General features: G+C 50.2%; 1 protein-coding gene across 2 annotated transcripts in view; it reads left to right on the top strand.

The window, feature by feature from the left end:
- Positions 1 to 9,822, top strand: part of LOC105760434 (E3 ubiquitin-protein ligase TRIM35) — a 46,851-nt gene extending 37,029 nt beyond the window's left edge. For both annotated transcript variants that reach the window (XM_072926225.1, XM_041714947.2), the window contains 5 exons: positions 882 to 977; positions 4,046 to 4,276; positions 4,365 to 4,387; positions 4,683 to 4,804; positions 9,106 to 9,822. In XM_072926225.1, coding sequence (XP_072782326.1) covers positions 882 to 977; positions 4,046 to 4,276; positions 4,365 to 4,387; positions 4,683 to 4,804; positions 9,106 to 9,665 — 1,032 coding nt within the window. In that variant the 3' untranslated portion in view covers positions 9,666 to 9,822. The remainder of the gene's footprint in view (positions 1 to 881; positions 978 to 4,045; positions 4,277 to 4,364; positions 4,388 to 4,682; positions 4,805 to 9,105) is intronic.
- The last annotated feature ends 4,077 nt before the right edge of the window (positions 9,823 to 13,899 follow it).

The raw sequence follows: 13,899 nt of genomic DNA, 5'->3' as shown, positions 1-13,899 counted from the left end.
GACCGGGAATGCCGCCAGGACACGCCGGAAAACCGCCGGCACCACCGTGACTCATCCCGCTGGATTTCAAATGTGCCGGGAAAAGCTTGGCTGGTGTTCCTGGGAATGGGAATGGGAATGGGAATGGGAATGGGAATGGGAATGGGAATGGGAATGGGAATGGGAGCTCATCCAGGTGTCCTCACCATCCAGGGAATTCTTGGAATTGTGGGAAGTGCCTCAAAACCGCGGGATCTGCAGCATGGAATTCCAGGATGGAAGCTTAAATCCCATCCCATTCCAACCTTGACACCTTCCACCATCCAGGGAATTCCTGGAATTGTGGGAAGTGCCTCAAAACTGTGGGACCTGTGCCACAGAATTTTCAAATTCCGGGATGGAAGCTTCAATCCCATCCCATTCCAATCCTAACACCTTCCAATATCCAGGGAATTCTTGGAATTGTGGGAAGTGCCACAATACCATGGGATCTGTGGGGTGGAATTCCGGGATGGAAGCTTCAATCCCATCCCATTCCAACTCTGACGATCCAGAGATTTCCTGGAATTGTGGGAAGTGCCACAAAGCTGTGGGATCTGCAGGGTGGAATTCTGGGATGGAAGCTTAATTCCAAGCCCGACATCTTCAAATATCCAGGGAATTCTTGGAATTGTGGGAATGGGAATGGGGCTGCTCACAGCACCAGGACAGACAGATATTTTTTGGGATATCCCTAAAAAACAGGGACGAGGATTCCCTGTGGAGCAAAGCTCCTCTTCCTCCCGGCTGCCCGAGGGGAAGGGTTGGATGGAGTAAGGATCCGGCTCCGGGAATGTTTTTGCTGGAAAAATCCCGGAAAATCCCCAGAATGGGGGAGTCCTGAGGGTGTCTCCTCCCCGCAGGCCAAGCTGGCGAACATGGAGTCTTCCCTGCGGGATAAGGCCAAGGATTTCGGGACCGTGCGCAGATCCTACGAATCCATCTCCCGGCACAACGAGGTGCGTGTTTCCCCCCGGAGCGGGGATCGATCCCAATCCCGATCCTGATCCCGTTCCCGATCCCGATCCTGATCCTGATCCTGAATTTGGGGGCTCCAGAGGTGGGATTGATCCCGATCCCAATCCTGCACACGCAGCTGGAGTGAAGCCCTGATCCGATCCCAGAAAAGGAGAGCGGTGGGGATTTGGGAAGTGGGGATGGGAATTTGGGAAGGGCAGCGTGATCCCAGGGAATTCCTGAGCACTGGGAATGGGGAATCCAGGGAATTTGGGCGCTCCAGAGGTGGGATTGATCCTGATCATGATTGGGAATGCAGCTGGAGCAAAGCCCTGATCCCATCCAGGACAGCAGTGGGGATTTGGGAAGTGGGGATGGGAATCTGGAAAGGGCAGCGTGATCCCAGGGAATTCCTGAGCATTGGGAAAAGGGAATCCAGGGAATTTGGGCGCTCCAGAGGTGGGATTGATCCCGATCCCAATCCTGCAGATGCAGCTGGAGTGAAGCCCTGATCCGATCCCAGAAAAGGAGAACGGTGGGGATTTGGGAAGCAGGGATGGGAATTTGGGAAGGGCAGCGTAATCCCGTTAAATTCCTGAGCTCTGGGAAGGGGGAATCCAGGGAATTTGGGGGCTCCAGAGGTGGGATTGATCCTAATCCCAATCCTACACATGCAGCCGGGGGTGGAGTGCTGATCTCATCCCAGGAAAGAAGATCAATTGGAATTTGGGAAGTGGGGATGGGAATTTGGGAAGGCCATCATGATCCCAGTGATCCCAGGGAATTCCTGAGCTCTGGGAAGGGGGAATCCAGGGAATTTGGGCGCTCCAGAGGTGGGATTGATCCTGATCATGATTGGGAGTGCAGCTGGAGCAAAGCCCTGATCCCATCCAGGACAGCAGTGGGGATTTGGGAAGCGGGGATGGGAATTTGGGAAGGCCAGCGTGATCCCAGGGAATTCCTGAGCTCTGGGAAGGGGGAATCCAGGGAATTTGGGCACTCCAGAGGTGGGATTGATCCCAATCCCAATCCTGCACATGCAGCTGGAGTGAAGCCCTGATCTGATCCCAGAAAAGGAGAGCGGTGGGGATTTGGGAAGTGGGGATGGGAATTTGGGAAGGCCAGCATGATCCCAGGGAATTCCTGAGCATTGGGAAAGGGGAATCCAGGGAATTTGGGTGCTCCAGAGGTGGGATTGATCCTGATTATGATTGGGAATGCAGCTGGAGCGAAGCCCTGATCCCATCCAGGACAGCAGTGGGGATTTGGGAAGTGGGGATGGGAATTTGGGAAGGGCAGTGTGATCCCATTGAATTCCTGAGCATTGGGAAAAGGGAATCCAGGGAATTTGGGCACTCCAGAGGTGGGATTGATCCCAATCCCAATCCTGCACATGCAGCTGGAGTGAAGCCCTGATCTGATCCCAGAAAAGGAGAGCGGTGGGGATTTGGGAAGCGGGGATGGGAATTTGGGAAGGCCAGCGTGATCCCAGGATCCCAGGGAATTCCTGAGCTCTGGGAAGGGGGAATCCAGGGAATTTGGGGGCTCCAGAGGTGGGATTGATCCTGATCGTGGTTGGGAATGCAGCTGGAACAAAGCCCTGATCCCATCCAGGACAGCGGTGGGGATTTGGGAAGCGGGGATGGGAATCTGGGAAGGCCATCATGATCCCAGGGAAATCCTGGTCTCTGGGAAAGGGGAATCCAGGGAATTTGGGTGCTCCAGAGGTGGGATTGATCCCGATCCCAATCCTGCACATGCAGCTGGAGTGAAGCCCTGATCCAATCCCAGAAAAGGAGAGCGGTGGGGATTTGGGAAGTGGGGATGGGACTTTGGGAAGGCCAGCGTGATCCCAGGATCCCAGGGAATTCCTGAGCTCTGGGAAGGGGGAATCCAGGGAATTTGGGGGCTCCAGAGGTGGGATTGATCCTGATCGTGGTTGGGAATGCAGCTGGAGCAAAGCCCTGATCCCATCCAGGACAGCGATGGAGATTTGGGAAGTGGGGATGGGAATTTGGGAAGGCCAGCATGATCCCAGTGATCCCAGGGAATTCCTGAGCACTGGGAAGGGGGAATCCAGGGAATTTGGGTGCTCCAGAGGTGGGGTTGATCCCGATCCCAATCCTACACACGCAGCTGGAGTGAAGCCCTGATCCAATCCTGGAAAAGGAGAACGGTGGGGATTTGGGAAGTGGGGATGGGAATCTGGGAAGGCCATCATGATCCCAGTGATCCCAGGGAAACCCTGGTCTCTGGGAAAGGGGAATCCAGGGAATTTGGGCGCTCCAGAGGTGGGATTGATCCCGATCCCAATCCTGCACATGCAGCTGGAGTGAAACCCTGATCCCATCTGGGAAAGCAGAGCGGTGGGGATTTGGGAAGTGGGGATGGGAATTTGGGAAGAGCAGTGTGATCCCAGGGAATTCCTGAGCTCTGGGAAGGGGGAATCCAGGGAATTTGGGCGCTCCAGAGGTGGGGTTGATCCCGATCCCAATCCTGCACATGCAGCTGGAGTGAAGCCCTGATCCAATCCCGGAAAAGGAGAACGGTGGGGATTTGGGAAGTGGGGATGGGAATTTGGGAAGGACAGCGTGATCCCATTGAATTCCTGGTCTCTGGGAAAAGGGAATCCAGGGAATTTGGGTGCTCCGGATGTGGGATTGATCCCGATCCCAATCCTGCACATGCAGCTGGAGTGAAGCCCTGATCCTATCCCAGAAAAGGAGAGCGGTGGGGATTTCGGAAGCGGGGATGGGAATTTGGGAAGGCCATCATGATCCCAGTGATCCCAGGGAATTCCTGAGCTCTGGGAAGGGGGAATCCATGGAATTTGGGCGCTCCAGAGGTGGGATTGATCCCGATCCCAATCCTACACATGCAGCCGGGGGTGGAGTGCTGATCTCATCCCGGGAAAGAAGATCAATTGGAATTTGGGAAGCGGGGAAGGGAATGTGGGAAGAGCAGCGTGATCCCATTGGATCCCGAAGCCCTGGAGCCGCCTGGCCGGGGTCTCCGGGGAATTTGGGCGCTGCCAGCATTCCCACCTGGAGCAAGGTGCCGGCATTCCCAGGTGGAATCGGAGCGCCTGGAGCGGCAGGTGAAGTGGGAATTCGAGAAGCTGCACAAGTTCCTGTGGGACGAGGAGCAGGCGTTGCTGGCGCAGATCCGGGAGGAGACGGGGCAGAAGCAGGATCTGATCCATGGAAAAATGGGGCAGCTGGCCGAGGCCAGCCAGGCCCTGCTCAACGAGGCCGCGCATCTCCAGGCGGATCTCAAGCAGGACGACGTCACGTTCCTGATGGTAATTCCCACCAGGATCCCGCTCCCGGCCCGGAATTCCGGTGGTAGCTGGGATCTCATTCCCGGCGTCTTCCTCTTTTCTTTTCCAGACCCACAAGAACCGCAAGCGGAGGTAGGTCCTGGTTCCGTCAGATCCGTGGGAATTTGGGAATGGCTTCCTGCAGGATGGATGGGGTTTGCTGTTGTCCCTGCTCCAAGAAAATTCCAGTGTGCCCTCTGAATCCAGGATGTCATCTGGGTGCTCCGGGCAGGATGGAAGGGACACAAAGCGGAATTTCGGGATTTGTGGGAAGCATTAAATCCCAGATTTTGTGGGAATCGAGGGAGAACAAGCTTGGGAGATGCTGAACCACGGGATGTTGGGAGCATCATCCCGATCCTTTCTCCATGGTCAATCCCTGCCCCAGGATCGCCTGCACGGCTGAGGAGCCGGAAGCCGTTCCCTTGGGAATGCTCCTGGACGTGGCCAAGTATCTGGGATCGCTCCAGTACAACGTGTGGAAGAAGATGCTGGACACCATCACCGCCGGTGAGGAGCCGGGAATGTCGGGAGCGGGGTGGAAATGGGAAATGTGGTGATGGATTCTTCACGAAAAATTGTGGTTGTGGGGTCTGGAAAGATGGGAAAGGTGGTGATGGATTCTTCCCTAAAAATGGTGGTTTTGGGGTGTGGAAAGATCGGAAAAGTAGAGATGGATTCTTCCCTAAAAATGGTGGTTGTGGGGTCTGGAAAGATGGGAAAGGTGGAGATGGATTCTTCCCTAAAAATGGTGGTTGTGGGGTCTGGAAAGATGGGAAAGGTGGAGATGGATTCTTCCCTAAAAATGGTGGGTTTGGGTCTGAAAAGATGGGAAAGGTGGAGATGGATTCTCCCCTAAAAATGGTGGGTTTGGGTCTGGAAAGGTGGGAAAGGTGGAGAAGGATTCTTCCCGAAAAATGGTGGGTTTAGGTCTGGAAATATGGGAAAGGTGGAGATGGATTCTTCCCCAAAAATGGTGGCTTTGGGTCTGAAAAGATGGGAAAGGTGGAGATGGATTCTTCTCAAAAAATGGTGGGTTTGGGTCTGGAAAGATGGGAAAGGTGGAGATGGATTCTTCCCTAAAAATTGTGGGTTTGGGATCTGGAAAGATGGGAAAAGTAGAGATGGGTTCTTCCCGAAAAATGGTGGTTGTGGGTCTGGAAAGATGGGAAAGGTGGAGATGGATTCTTCCCTAAAAATGGTGGGTTTGGGTCTGGAAAGATGGGAAAGGTGGAGATGGATTCTTCCCAAAAAATAGTGGGTTTGGGGCTGAAAAGATGGGAAAGGTGGAGATGGAGTCTTCTCTAAAAATTGTGAGTTTGGGTCTGGAAAGATGGGAAAGGTGGAGATGGATTCTTCCCTAAAAATTGTGGTTGTGGGGTCTGAAAAGATGGGAAAGGTGGAGATGGATTCTTCCCTAAAAATGGTGGGTTTGGGTCTGAAAAGATGGGAAAGGTGGAGATGGATCCTTCCCGAGAAATGGTGGTTGTGGGGTCTGGAAAAATGGGAAAGGTGGTGATGGATTCTTCCCTAAAAATGGTGGGTTTGGGTCTGAAAAGATGGGAAATGTGGAGATGGATTCTTCCCTAAGATTGTGGTTGTGGGGTCTGGAAAGATGGGAAAGGTGGAGATGGATTCTTCCCTAAAAATGGTGGGTTTGGGTCTGGAAAGGTGGGAAAGGTGGAGATGGATTCTTCCCTAAAAATGGTGGGTTTGGGTCTGGAAAGGTGGGAAAGGTGGAGATGGATTCTTCTCTAAAAATGGTGGTTATGGGTCCGGAAAGATGGGAAAGGTGGAGATGGATTCTTCCCTAAAAATTCTGGTTTTGGCGTCTGGAAAGATGGGAAAAGTAGAGATGGATTCTTCCCCAAAAATGGTGGGTTTGGGGTCTGGAAAGATGGGAAAGGTGGAGATGGGTTCTTCCCTAAAAATGGTGGGTTTGGGATCTGGAAAGATGGGAAATGTGGAGATGGATTCTTCCCTAAAAATGGTGGGTTTGGGTCTGGAAAGATGGGAAAGGTGGAGATGGATTCTTCCCTAAAAATGGTGGTTGTGGGGTCTGAAAAGATGGGAAAGGTGGAGATGGATCCTTCCCGAGAAATGGTGGTTGTGGGGTCTGGAAAAATGGGAAAGGTGGAGATGGATTCTTCCCTAAAAATGGTGGTTGTGGGTCTGGAAATACGGGAAAGGTGGAGATGGATTCTTCCCTAAAAATGGTGGTTGTGGGTCTGGAAAGATGGGAAAAGTAGAGATGGATTCTTCCCTAAAAATGGTGGTTGTGGGTCTGGAAAGATGGGAAAGGTGGAGATGGATTCTTCCCCAAAAATGGTGGTTGTGGGTCTGGAAATACGGGAAAGGTGGAGATGGATTCTTCCCTAAAAATGGTGGTTGTGGGTCTGGAAATACGGGAAAGGTGGAGATGGATTCTTCCCTAAAAATGGTGGGTTTGGGTCTGAAAAGATGGGAAAGGTGGAGATGGATTCTTCCCTAAAAATGGTGGGTTTGGGTCTGGAAATACGGGAAAGGTGGAGATGGATTCTTCCCTAAAAATGGTGGTTGTGGGTCTGAAAAGATGGGAAAGGTGGAGATGGATTCTTCCCGAAAAATGGTGGGTTTGGGTCTGGAAAGATGGGAAAGGTGGAGATGGATTCTTCACGAAAATTGGTGGGTTTGGGTCTGGAAAAATGGGAAAGGTGGAGATGGATTCTTCTCAAAAAATGGTGGGTTTGGGTCTGGAAAGATGGGAAAGGTGGAGATGGATTCTTCCCTAAAAATGGTGGGTTTGGGTCTGGAAATACGGGAAAGGTGGAGATGGATTCTTCCCTAAAAATTGTGGTTATGGGTCCGGAAAGATGGGAAAGGTGGAGATGGGATTGGGGATTGGAGAAGTCAAGGCAGGAGCTTTTTGGACCCATGGATGGAGGGGCACATGGATGGATCCATGGAAGGATCCAAGGATGGATGGAGGGATGGATCCATGGATGGAAGGATGGATCCATGGATGGATGGATGGATGGATCCATGGATGGATGGATCCATGGAAGGATCCATGGAAGGATCCCTGGAGGGCTGGAGCCATGGATGGAGGGACAGATGGACAGATCCATGGAAGGATGTGTGGATTGATGGAGGGATGGATCCATGGATAGATGGATGAACCCATGGAAGGATCCATCAAGGGCTGGAGGGATGGATCCATGGACTGATGGACAGATGGATCCATGGGTGGAGGGATGGATAGATCCATAAATGAATCCAAGGATGGATGGAGCGATGGATCCATGGGTGGATCCATGGGTGGAGGGATCCATGGAGGCCTGGATCCATAGATGGATAGATGAATCCATAAAAGAATCCATGGATGGATAGAGGGATGGATCCATGGGTGGATGAATCCATGGAGGGCTGGAGGGCTGGATCCATGGATGGATAGGTGAATCCATCCATGGAAGTGTCCATGGATGAATGGAGGGATGGATCCATGGAGGTGTCCATGGAGGGGTGGACAGATCCATGAATGAACCCAAGGATGAATGGAGGGATGGATCCATGGAGGGATCCACAGAGGGATGGATGAATCCATGGAAGGATCCAAGGATGAATGGAGGGATGGATCCATGGATGGATCCATGGAGGGTTCCACAGAGGGATGGACGGATCCATGGAGGGATCCATGTGTGGAGGGATGGACAGATCCATGAATGAACCCAAGGATGGATGGAGGTATGGATCCATGGAGGCCTGGATCCATGGATGGATAGATAAATCCATAAAAGAATCCATGGATGGATGGAGGGATGGATCCATGTGTGGAGGGATGGACAGATCCATGAATTAATCCATGGAAGGATGGAGGGATGGATCCATGGGTGGATCCATGGAGGGTTCCACAGAGGGATGGATGGATCCATGGAAGGATCCATGGAAGGATGGAGGGCTGGATCCATGGGTGGATAGGTGAATCCATCCATGGAAGTGTCCATGGATGAATGGAGGGATGGATCCATGGAGGGATCCACGGAGGGATGGACAGATCCATGGAAGGATCCAAGGATGAATGGAGGGGTGGATCCATGGATGGATCCATGGAGGGTTCCACAGAGGGATGGATGGATCCATGGAAGGATCCATGGAAGGATGGAGGGATGGATCCATGGATGGAGGGATGGACAGATCCATGAATGAATCCAAGGATGGATGGAGGGATGGATCCATGGGTGGATAGATGAATCCATAAAAGAATCCATGGATGAATGGAGGGATGGATCCATGTGTGGAGGGATGGATGGATCCATGAATGAATCCAAGGATGAATGGAGCGATGGATCCATGGGTGGAGGGATGGACGGATCCATGGTAGGATCCAAGGATGGATGGAGGGATGGATCCATGTGTGGATCCATGGAGGGATGGACAGATCCATGAATGAATCCATGGATGAATGGAGGGATGGATCCATGTGTGGATCCATGGAGGCCTGGATCCATGGATGGATAGATGAATCCATAAAAGAATCCATGGATGAATGGAGGGATGGATCCATGGGTGGAAGGATGGACGGGTCCATGAATGAACCCAAGGATGGATGGAGGGAGGGATCCATGGGTGGAGGGATGGATGGATCCATGAATGAACCCAAGGATGGATGGAGGGAGGGATCCATGGGTGGAGGGATGGACGGATCCATGGTAGGATCTAAGGATGGATGGAGGGATGGATCCATGTGTGGATCCATGGAGGGCTCCACGGAGGGACAGACACATCCCTACCGAGCTGCCACCTTCCCGTAAAACATTCCCCTTCCCGACCAGTCCCCTTCTGCCTGGATCCCAACTCCGCCGCCGGCTGGCTCTCCGTGTCCGAGGACCTCTCCAGCGTCTCCATCTGCAACTACAGAACCTCCGTGGAGAACCCGGAGCGCTTCACCTCCGCCCCCTGCATCCTGGGATCCCGCGGCTTCTCCGAAGGCTTCCACACCTGGGAGGTGGATTTGGGCGGCCTGACCAGCTGGAGGGTGGGCGTCTCCAGGCCCTACAAGAACTCCCACTGGAGTTTCCACCACGATTCCCGCACCGGTTTCTGGTACATCTACCACCTGCACAGCAAGGACGAGTGCCGGGCGTCCAACGCTTTGCGCTCGGAGGCGGCGCAGGGGAACGTCCGGCGGATCCGCGTGGAGCTGGATTGCACCGAGGGGGAATTGTCCTTCTACGACGCCGACCTCCAGAGGCACATCTACACCTTCCACGAGAAGTTCGGCGGCGCCGTCTTCCCCTATTTCTACGTGGGGAATTCCCAGGGCAGCGCCGAGGCCAAGACGCTCCGGATTTGTCCTCTCCGGGTCCGTGTCCTCGAGGATGTCCCAACCTAAGGCGCCTCCTGGTGAGGCTCTCCCAGGGAACAAAAAAATCATGGAAAAAAGAAAAGAAACATACGCAGGGATAAAAAGCGTTATTTGTGATGTCTCAGGTTTTTATCGTTAATAAATATTCATAAATAAATATTAATAAATATTAGGGATTATATTATCGGTGTGTCTCCCCTGTTGTGGTTCTGTTCCCGAATCCCAGATTTTCCCGCCCCTCTCGGTCACGGATCCAAGCTGGGAATGCTTTGGGAAGAAGGGATTTCCCTGAAAAACAAGGAATTAACCCGTTTAGGGGTTTTTCCCGCTGTTTTCCGGGATCCAGGAATCCCTGCTGTGAACGGCGATCCTTATCCCGGCTCTTGGAATGGGAAAATCCCGCAGGATTTGTCTGGACAAGGGGTGTCTCCACATGGAAAACCATCAGTGGGAACATCCCTGGGAGTATCCCACCTCCTCCACCCTTTTCCTCACTCTTTATCCCTCCGAGGGCTTTTTTCCTGGAATTCCCAGCTCTGGGAATCTGGTGAAGATGCGTCGTTGGTGTTGGGAAATGGAGGAATTTTGGAGTTTTTACCCAGAGTTAATCCCACCCGAATGGTTTTTTTCCCAAATCCAGGTAAATCCTTGGGATTTTGGGTGATTCCATGGGGAAAGGGAAGCGCCATTCCCGCCCTTTTCCTGCCTTTTTCCTGCCTTTTTCCTGCTTTTTTCCTGCTTTTTTCCTGCTTTTTTCCTGCCTTTTTCCTGCCTTTTTCCTGCCTGGATTCCGACGGGAGTGGGAGGTTTCCATGGTTTTCTTGGGAAGAGCCGGAGGAGGGAAAACAAAAGGGAGACGCTGGAGCTGGAGTCGACCCCAGGATCCTCCCACGGCGTATCCCGAGGAAAAAAGGGATTTGCAGAATCCCAAATCCCTGCATCCCATATGGCCTCCCTCCATCCCATCATCCCACCTCGTCCCATTATCCCATTATCCCATTATCCCACTGTCGCATTATCCCATTGTCCCATTGTCCCATTATCCCAATATCCCATTATCCCAATATCCCAATATCCCATTATCCCAATATCCCAATATCCCATTATCCCATTATCCCATTATCCCATTATCCCATTATCCCATTATCCCATTATCCAATCCAATCCCAACTCTAATCCCAATCCCAATCCCAATCCCATTCCATCCCAGACCAATCCCAGTCCCAACGCTAATCCCAGTTCTAATCCCATCCCAATCCCGATCCAAATCCCAATCCAAATCCCAATCCAAATCCAAATCCAAATCCAAATCCAAATCCAAATCCAAATCCAAATCCAAATCCCATTCCCCACCCCCATCCCCACCCAATCCCAATCCCAATCCCAATACTATTCCTAATCCTAATCCCAATCCTCAATCCCAGCCCAAATCCAGGACCAATCCCAATCCAAATCCCGTTCCCAATCTCCATCCCAAACCCCATCCCAATCCCAATCCGCATCCCCACCCCAATCCCAATCCCAATCCCAATCCAAATCCAAATTCCAACCCCAATCCCAATCCCCATCCCAACCCCAATCCAAATCCCAATCCAAATCCCAATCCAAATCCCAGTCCTAATCCTATCCCCATCCCAATCCCAATCCAAATACCATTCCTAATCCTATCCCCATCCCAATCCAAATCCAAATCCCAGTCCCAATCCCAACCCCAATCCCAACCCCAATCCCAATCCGAATCCCAGTCCCATCCCCATCCCCATCCCCATCCCCATCCCCATTCCCATCCCAATCCCAATTCCCATCCCATTACCAATCCCAATTCCAAATCCCAATCCCAATCCCAATCCCAGTCCAAATTCCAATCACAATTCCATCTCCATCACAAACCCAATCCCAATTCCAAACCCAATCCCAATTACAACCCCAATCCCCAATCCCATTCCCATTCCCATTCCCAGTCCCAGTCCCAGTCCCAATCCCAATTCCATCTCCATCCCAATCCAAACCCCTATCCCAATCCCAACCCCAATCCCATTCCAACCCAAATCCCAACCCCAATCCCAATCCCCATCCCAATCCCAATCTCAACCCCAATCCCTATCCTGATCCCAATCCCAATCCCAATCCCAATCCCAATACCAACCCCAATCCACAATCCCAGTCCCATTCCCAATCCCATCCCAATCCCATCCCAATCCCATCCCCATCCCAATCCCATTCCCATTCCCAATCCCAATCCCAATCCCAATCCCAATCCCAATCCCATTCCCTGTCCCGTATCCCACCATTTCCCATCACCCCACAATCCCGTCACTTCCAAGAATTCCGAACATCCCAGCCCCGATCCAGGCACGGCTGGGATGGGTTCAGGAATGTGACGCCGGGAATTTTCCCTTTTTTTTTCTGGGAATTTTGGAGGATAAACGTGGGGGAAACATTGGAGGGGGTCGAGGGGTTCCCCTACAGCTTCCCCATCCCAAAAGCTGGAATTGTCCCCGGGAAAAAGCGGATTCTCGCTTGGAAGGGTCTCATGGATTTTTATTTTTATTTTTATTTTTATTTTTATTTTTATTTTTATTTTTATTTTTATTTTTATTTTTATTTTTATTTTATTTTTATTTTTTTATTTTTATTTTTATTTTTATTTTAATTTTCATTTTTATTTCTACTTTTATTTTTATTTTTTATTTTTATATTTCGATTTTTATTTTTTTATCATTTTTATTTCTACTTTTATTTTCTTTATATATATAAATGTTTATAATTTTATATATTTTATTTAATTTTTATTTTATATTCTTATATAATATATATATTATTGCACTAATTTAAAATCTATTTTATATTCATTTTTCCATTTATTTTCAATTTATTCCATATTTATATTTCCATTAATTTAAATTTATTTTATATTTCTTTTTTCCATTTATTTTAATTTTTATATATATTTTTGCATTTATTTTAAATTTATTTTATATTAATTTTTGCATTTATTTTAGATGTATTCCATATTTATTTTTGCGTTTTTTATATATATATTTGCATTTATTTTATATTTATTTTATATTCATTTTTGCATTGATTTTAAATTTATTCTATATTTACTTTTGCATTTATTTAAAATTTATTTTATATTCATTTTTCGATGTATTTAAAATTTTTTTTTTTTGCATTTATTTTAATTTATTTTATATTTAGTTTTCCATTTATTTTAAATTTATTCCATATTTATTTTTCCTTTTTTTTTCCATTTATTTTTCCATTTATTTTAACTTTATTCCATATTTATTTTTCCATTTATTTTAAATTTTCTCCGAATTTTTTTCCATTTATTTTATAATTTATTTCCCACTTATTTGCATTAATTTCCGCCATATTTTTCCCATTTTTCCCATTTTTTCCCCCATTCCCGCCCCATTCCCGGGATCCCCCGGGACCCCTCCCAGGATTTGGGGCGGGGCCTCCAAAAACGGCGGTTTCCCATTGGCCCCCTCTCAGCGATGATGTCATTTCTGACCAATCAGCGCCCGACACCGCGAATTTGCCCCGCCCCTCCCCTCCCTCCCGGTACCCGGAGCATCCCAAGGATTTGGGGGATTTTAGTGGGATTTTGGGGTATTTTAGGGGATTTTTGAGCGTTCTCCGGGAATTTTGGGAGCCGCCGGCATTCCCAGGGAGAGGAATGGTGGAAAGGGAAAGGTTTGGGGTGGGGAGGAGCTCAAATCCCACCCCGACACCTCCCGCCAGCCCAGGGTGATCCCACCTTTCCTTGGACACTCCCAGGGATTCTCTGGGAATTCCAGCCCAGCCGGGAATTCCTGCCCCAGATCCCAAAATCCCAAGCTCCCCTTTCCCACTGGGAATTCCATTCCCTGGCTCCTGCCCCTCCAGCCCTTCCCCAAATTCCAGCTCCCCTGGAGCCCCTTGGGGATCGGGAAGCGGCTCCAAGGATTCCCTGGATCCTTCCCTGATCCAGGGGAACATTCCCGGCTCTCCCAGCCTGGCATTGGATCCATCCCCTTCAGAAGGAATTTTCAGGCTCCAGGGGCTTCACTGGAATTCAGGACTCCAGGAAGGGTCTCCCTTCCCTTTTCCATCCCCAAATTCCATAAAAATCCCTCGGGATGGATCCTGAGTGTCCTCGATCCCAGAATCCCGGAATGGTTTGGGATGGGATCCATGGATCTCCAATCCCATCCCAGGGACACTTCCCACGATCCTGGAGCGATCCAAACCCACCCTTGGGCACTGCCAGGGA

Source organism: Taeniopygia guttata, chromosome 3 (assembly GCF_048771995.1).
Source record: "Taeniopygia guttata chromosome 3, bTaeGut7.mat, whole genome shotgun sequence".
In the NCBI taxonomy this organism is placed as follows: domain Eukaryota; kingdom Metazoa; phylum Chordata; class Aves; order Passeriformes; family Estrildidae; genus Taeniopygia; species Taeniopygia guttata.
This window is presented reverse-complemented; position numbering and strand designations above follow the sequence as displayed.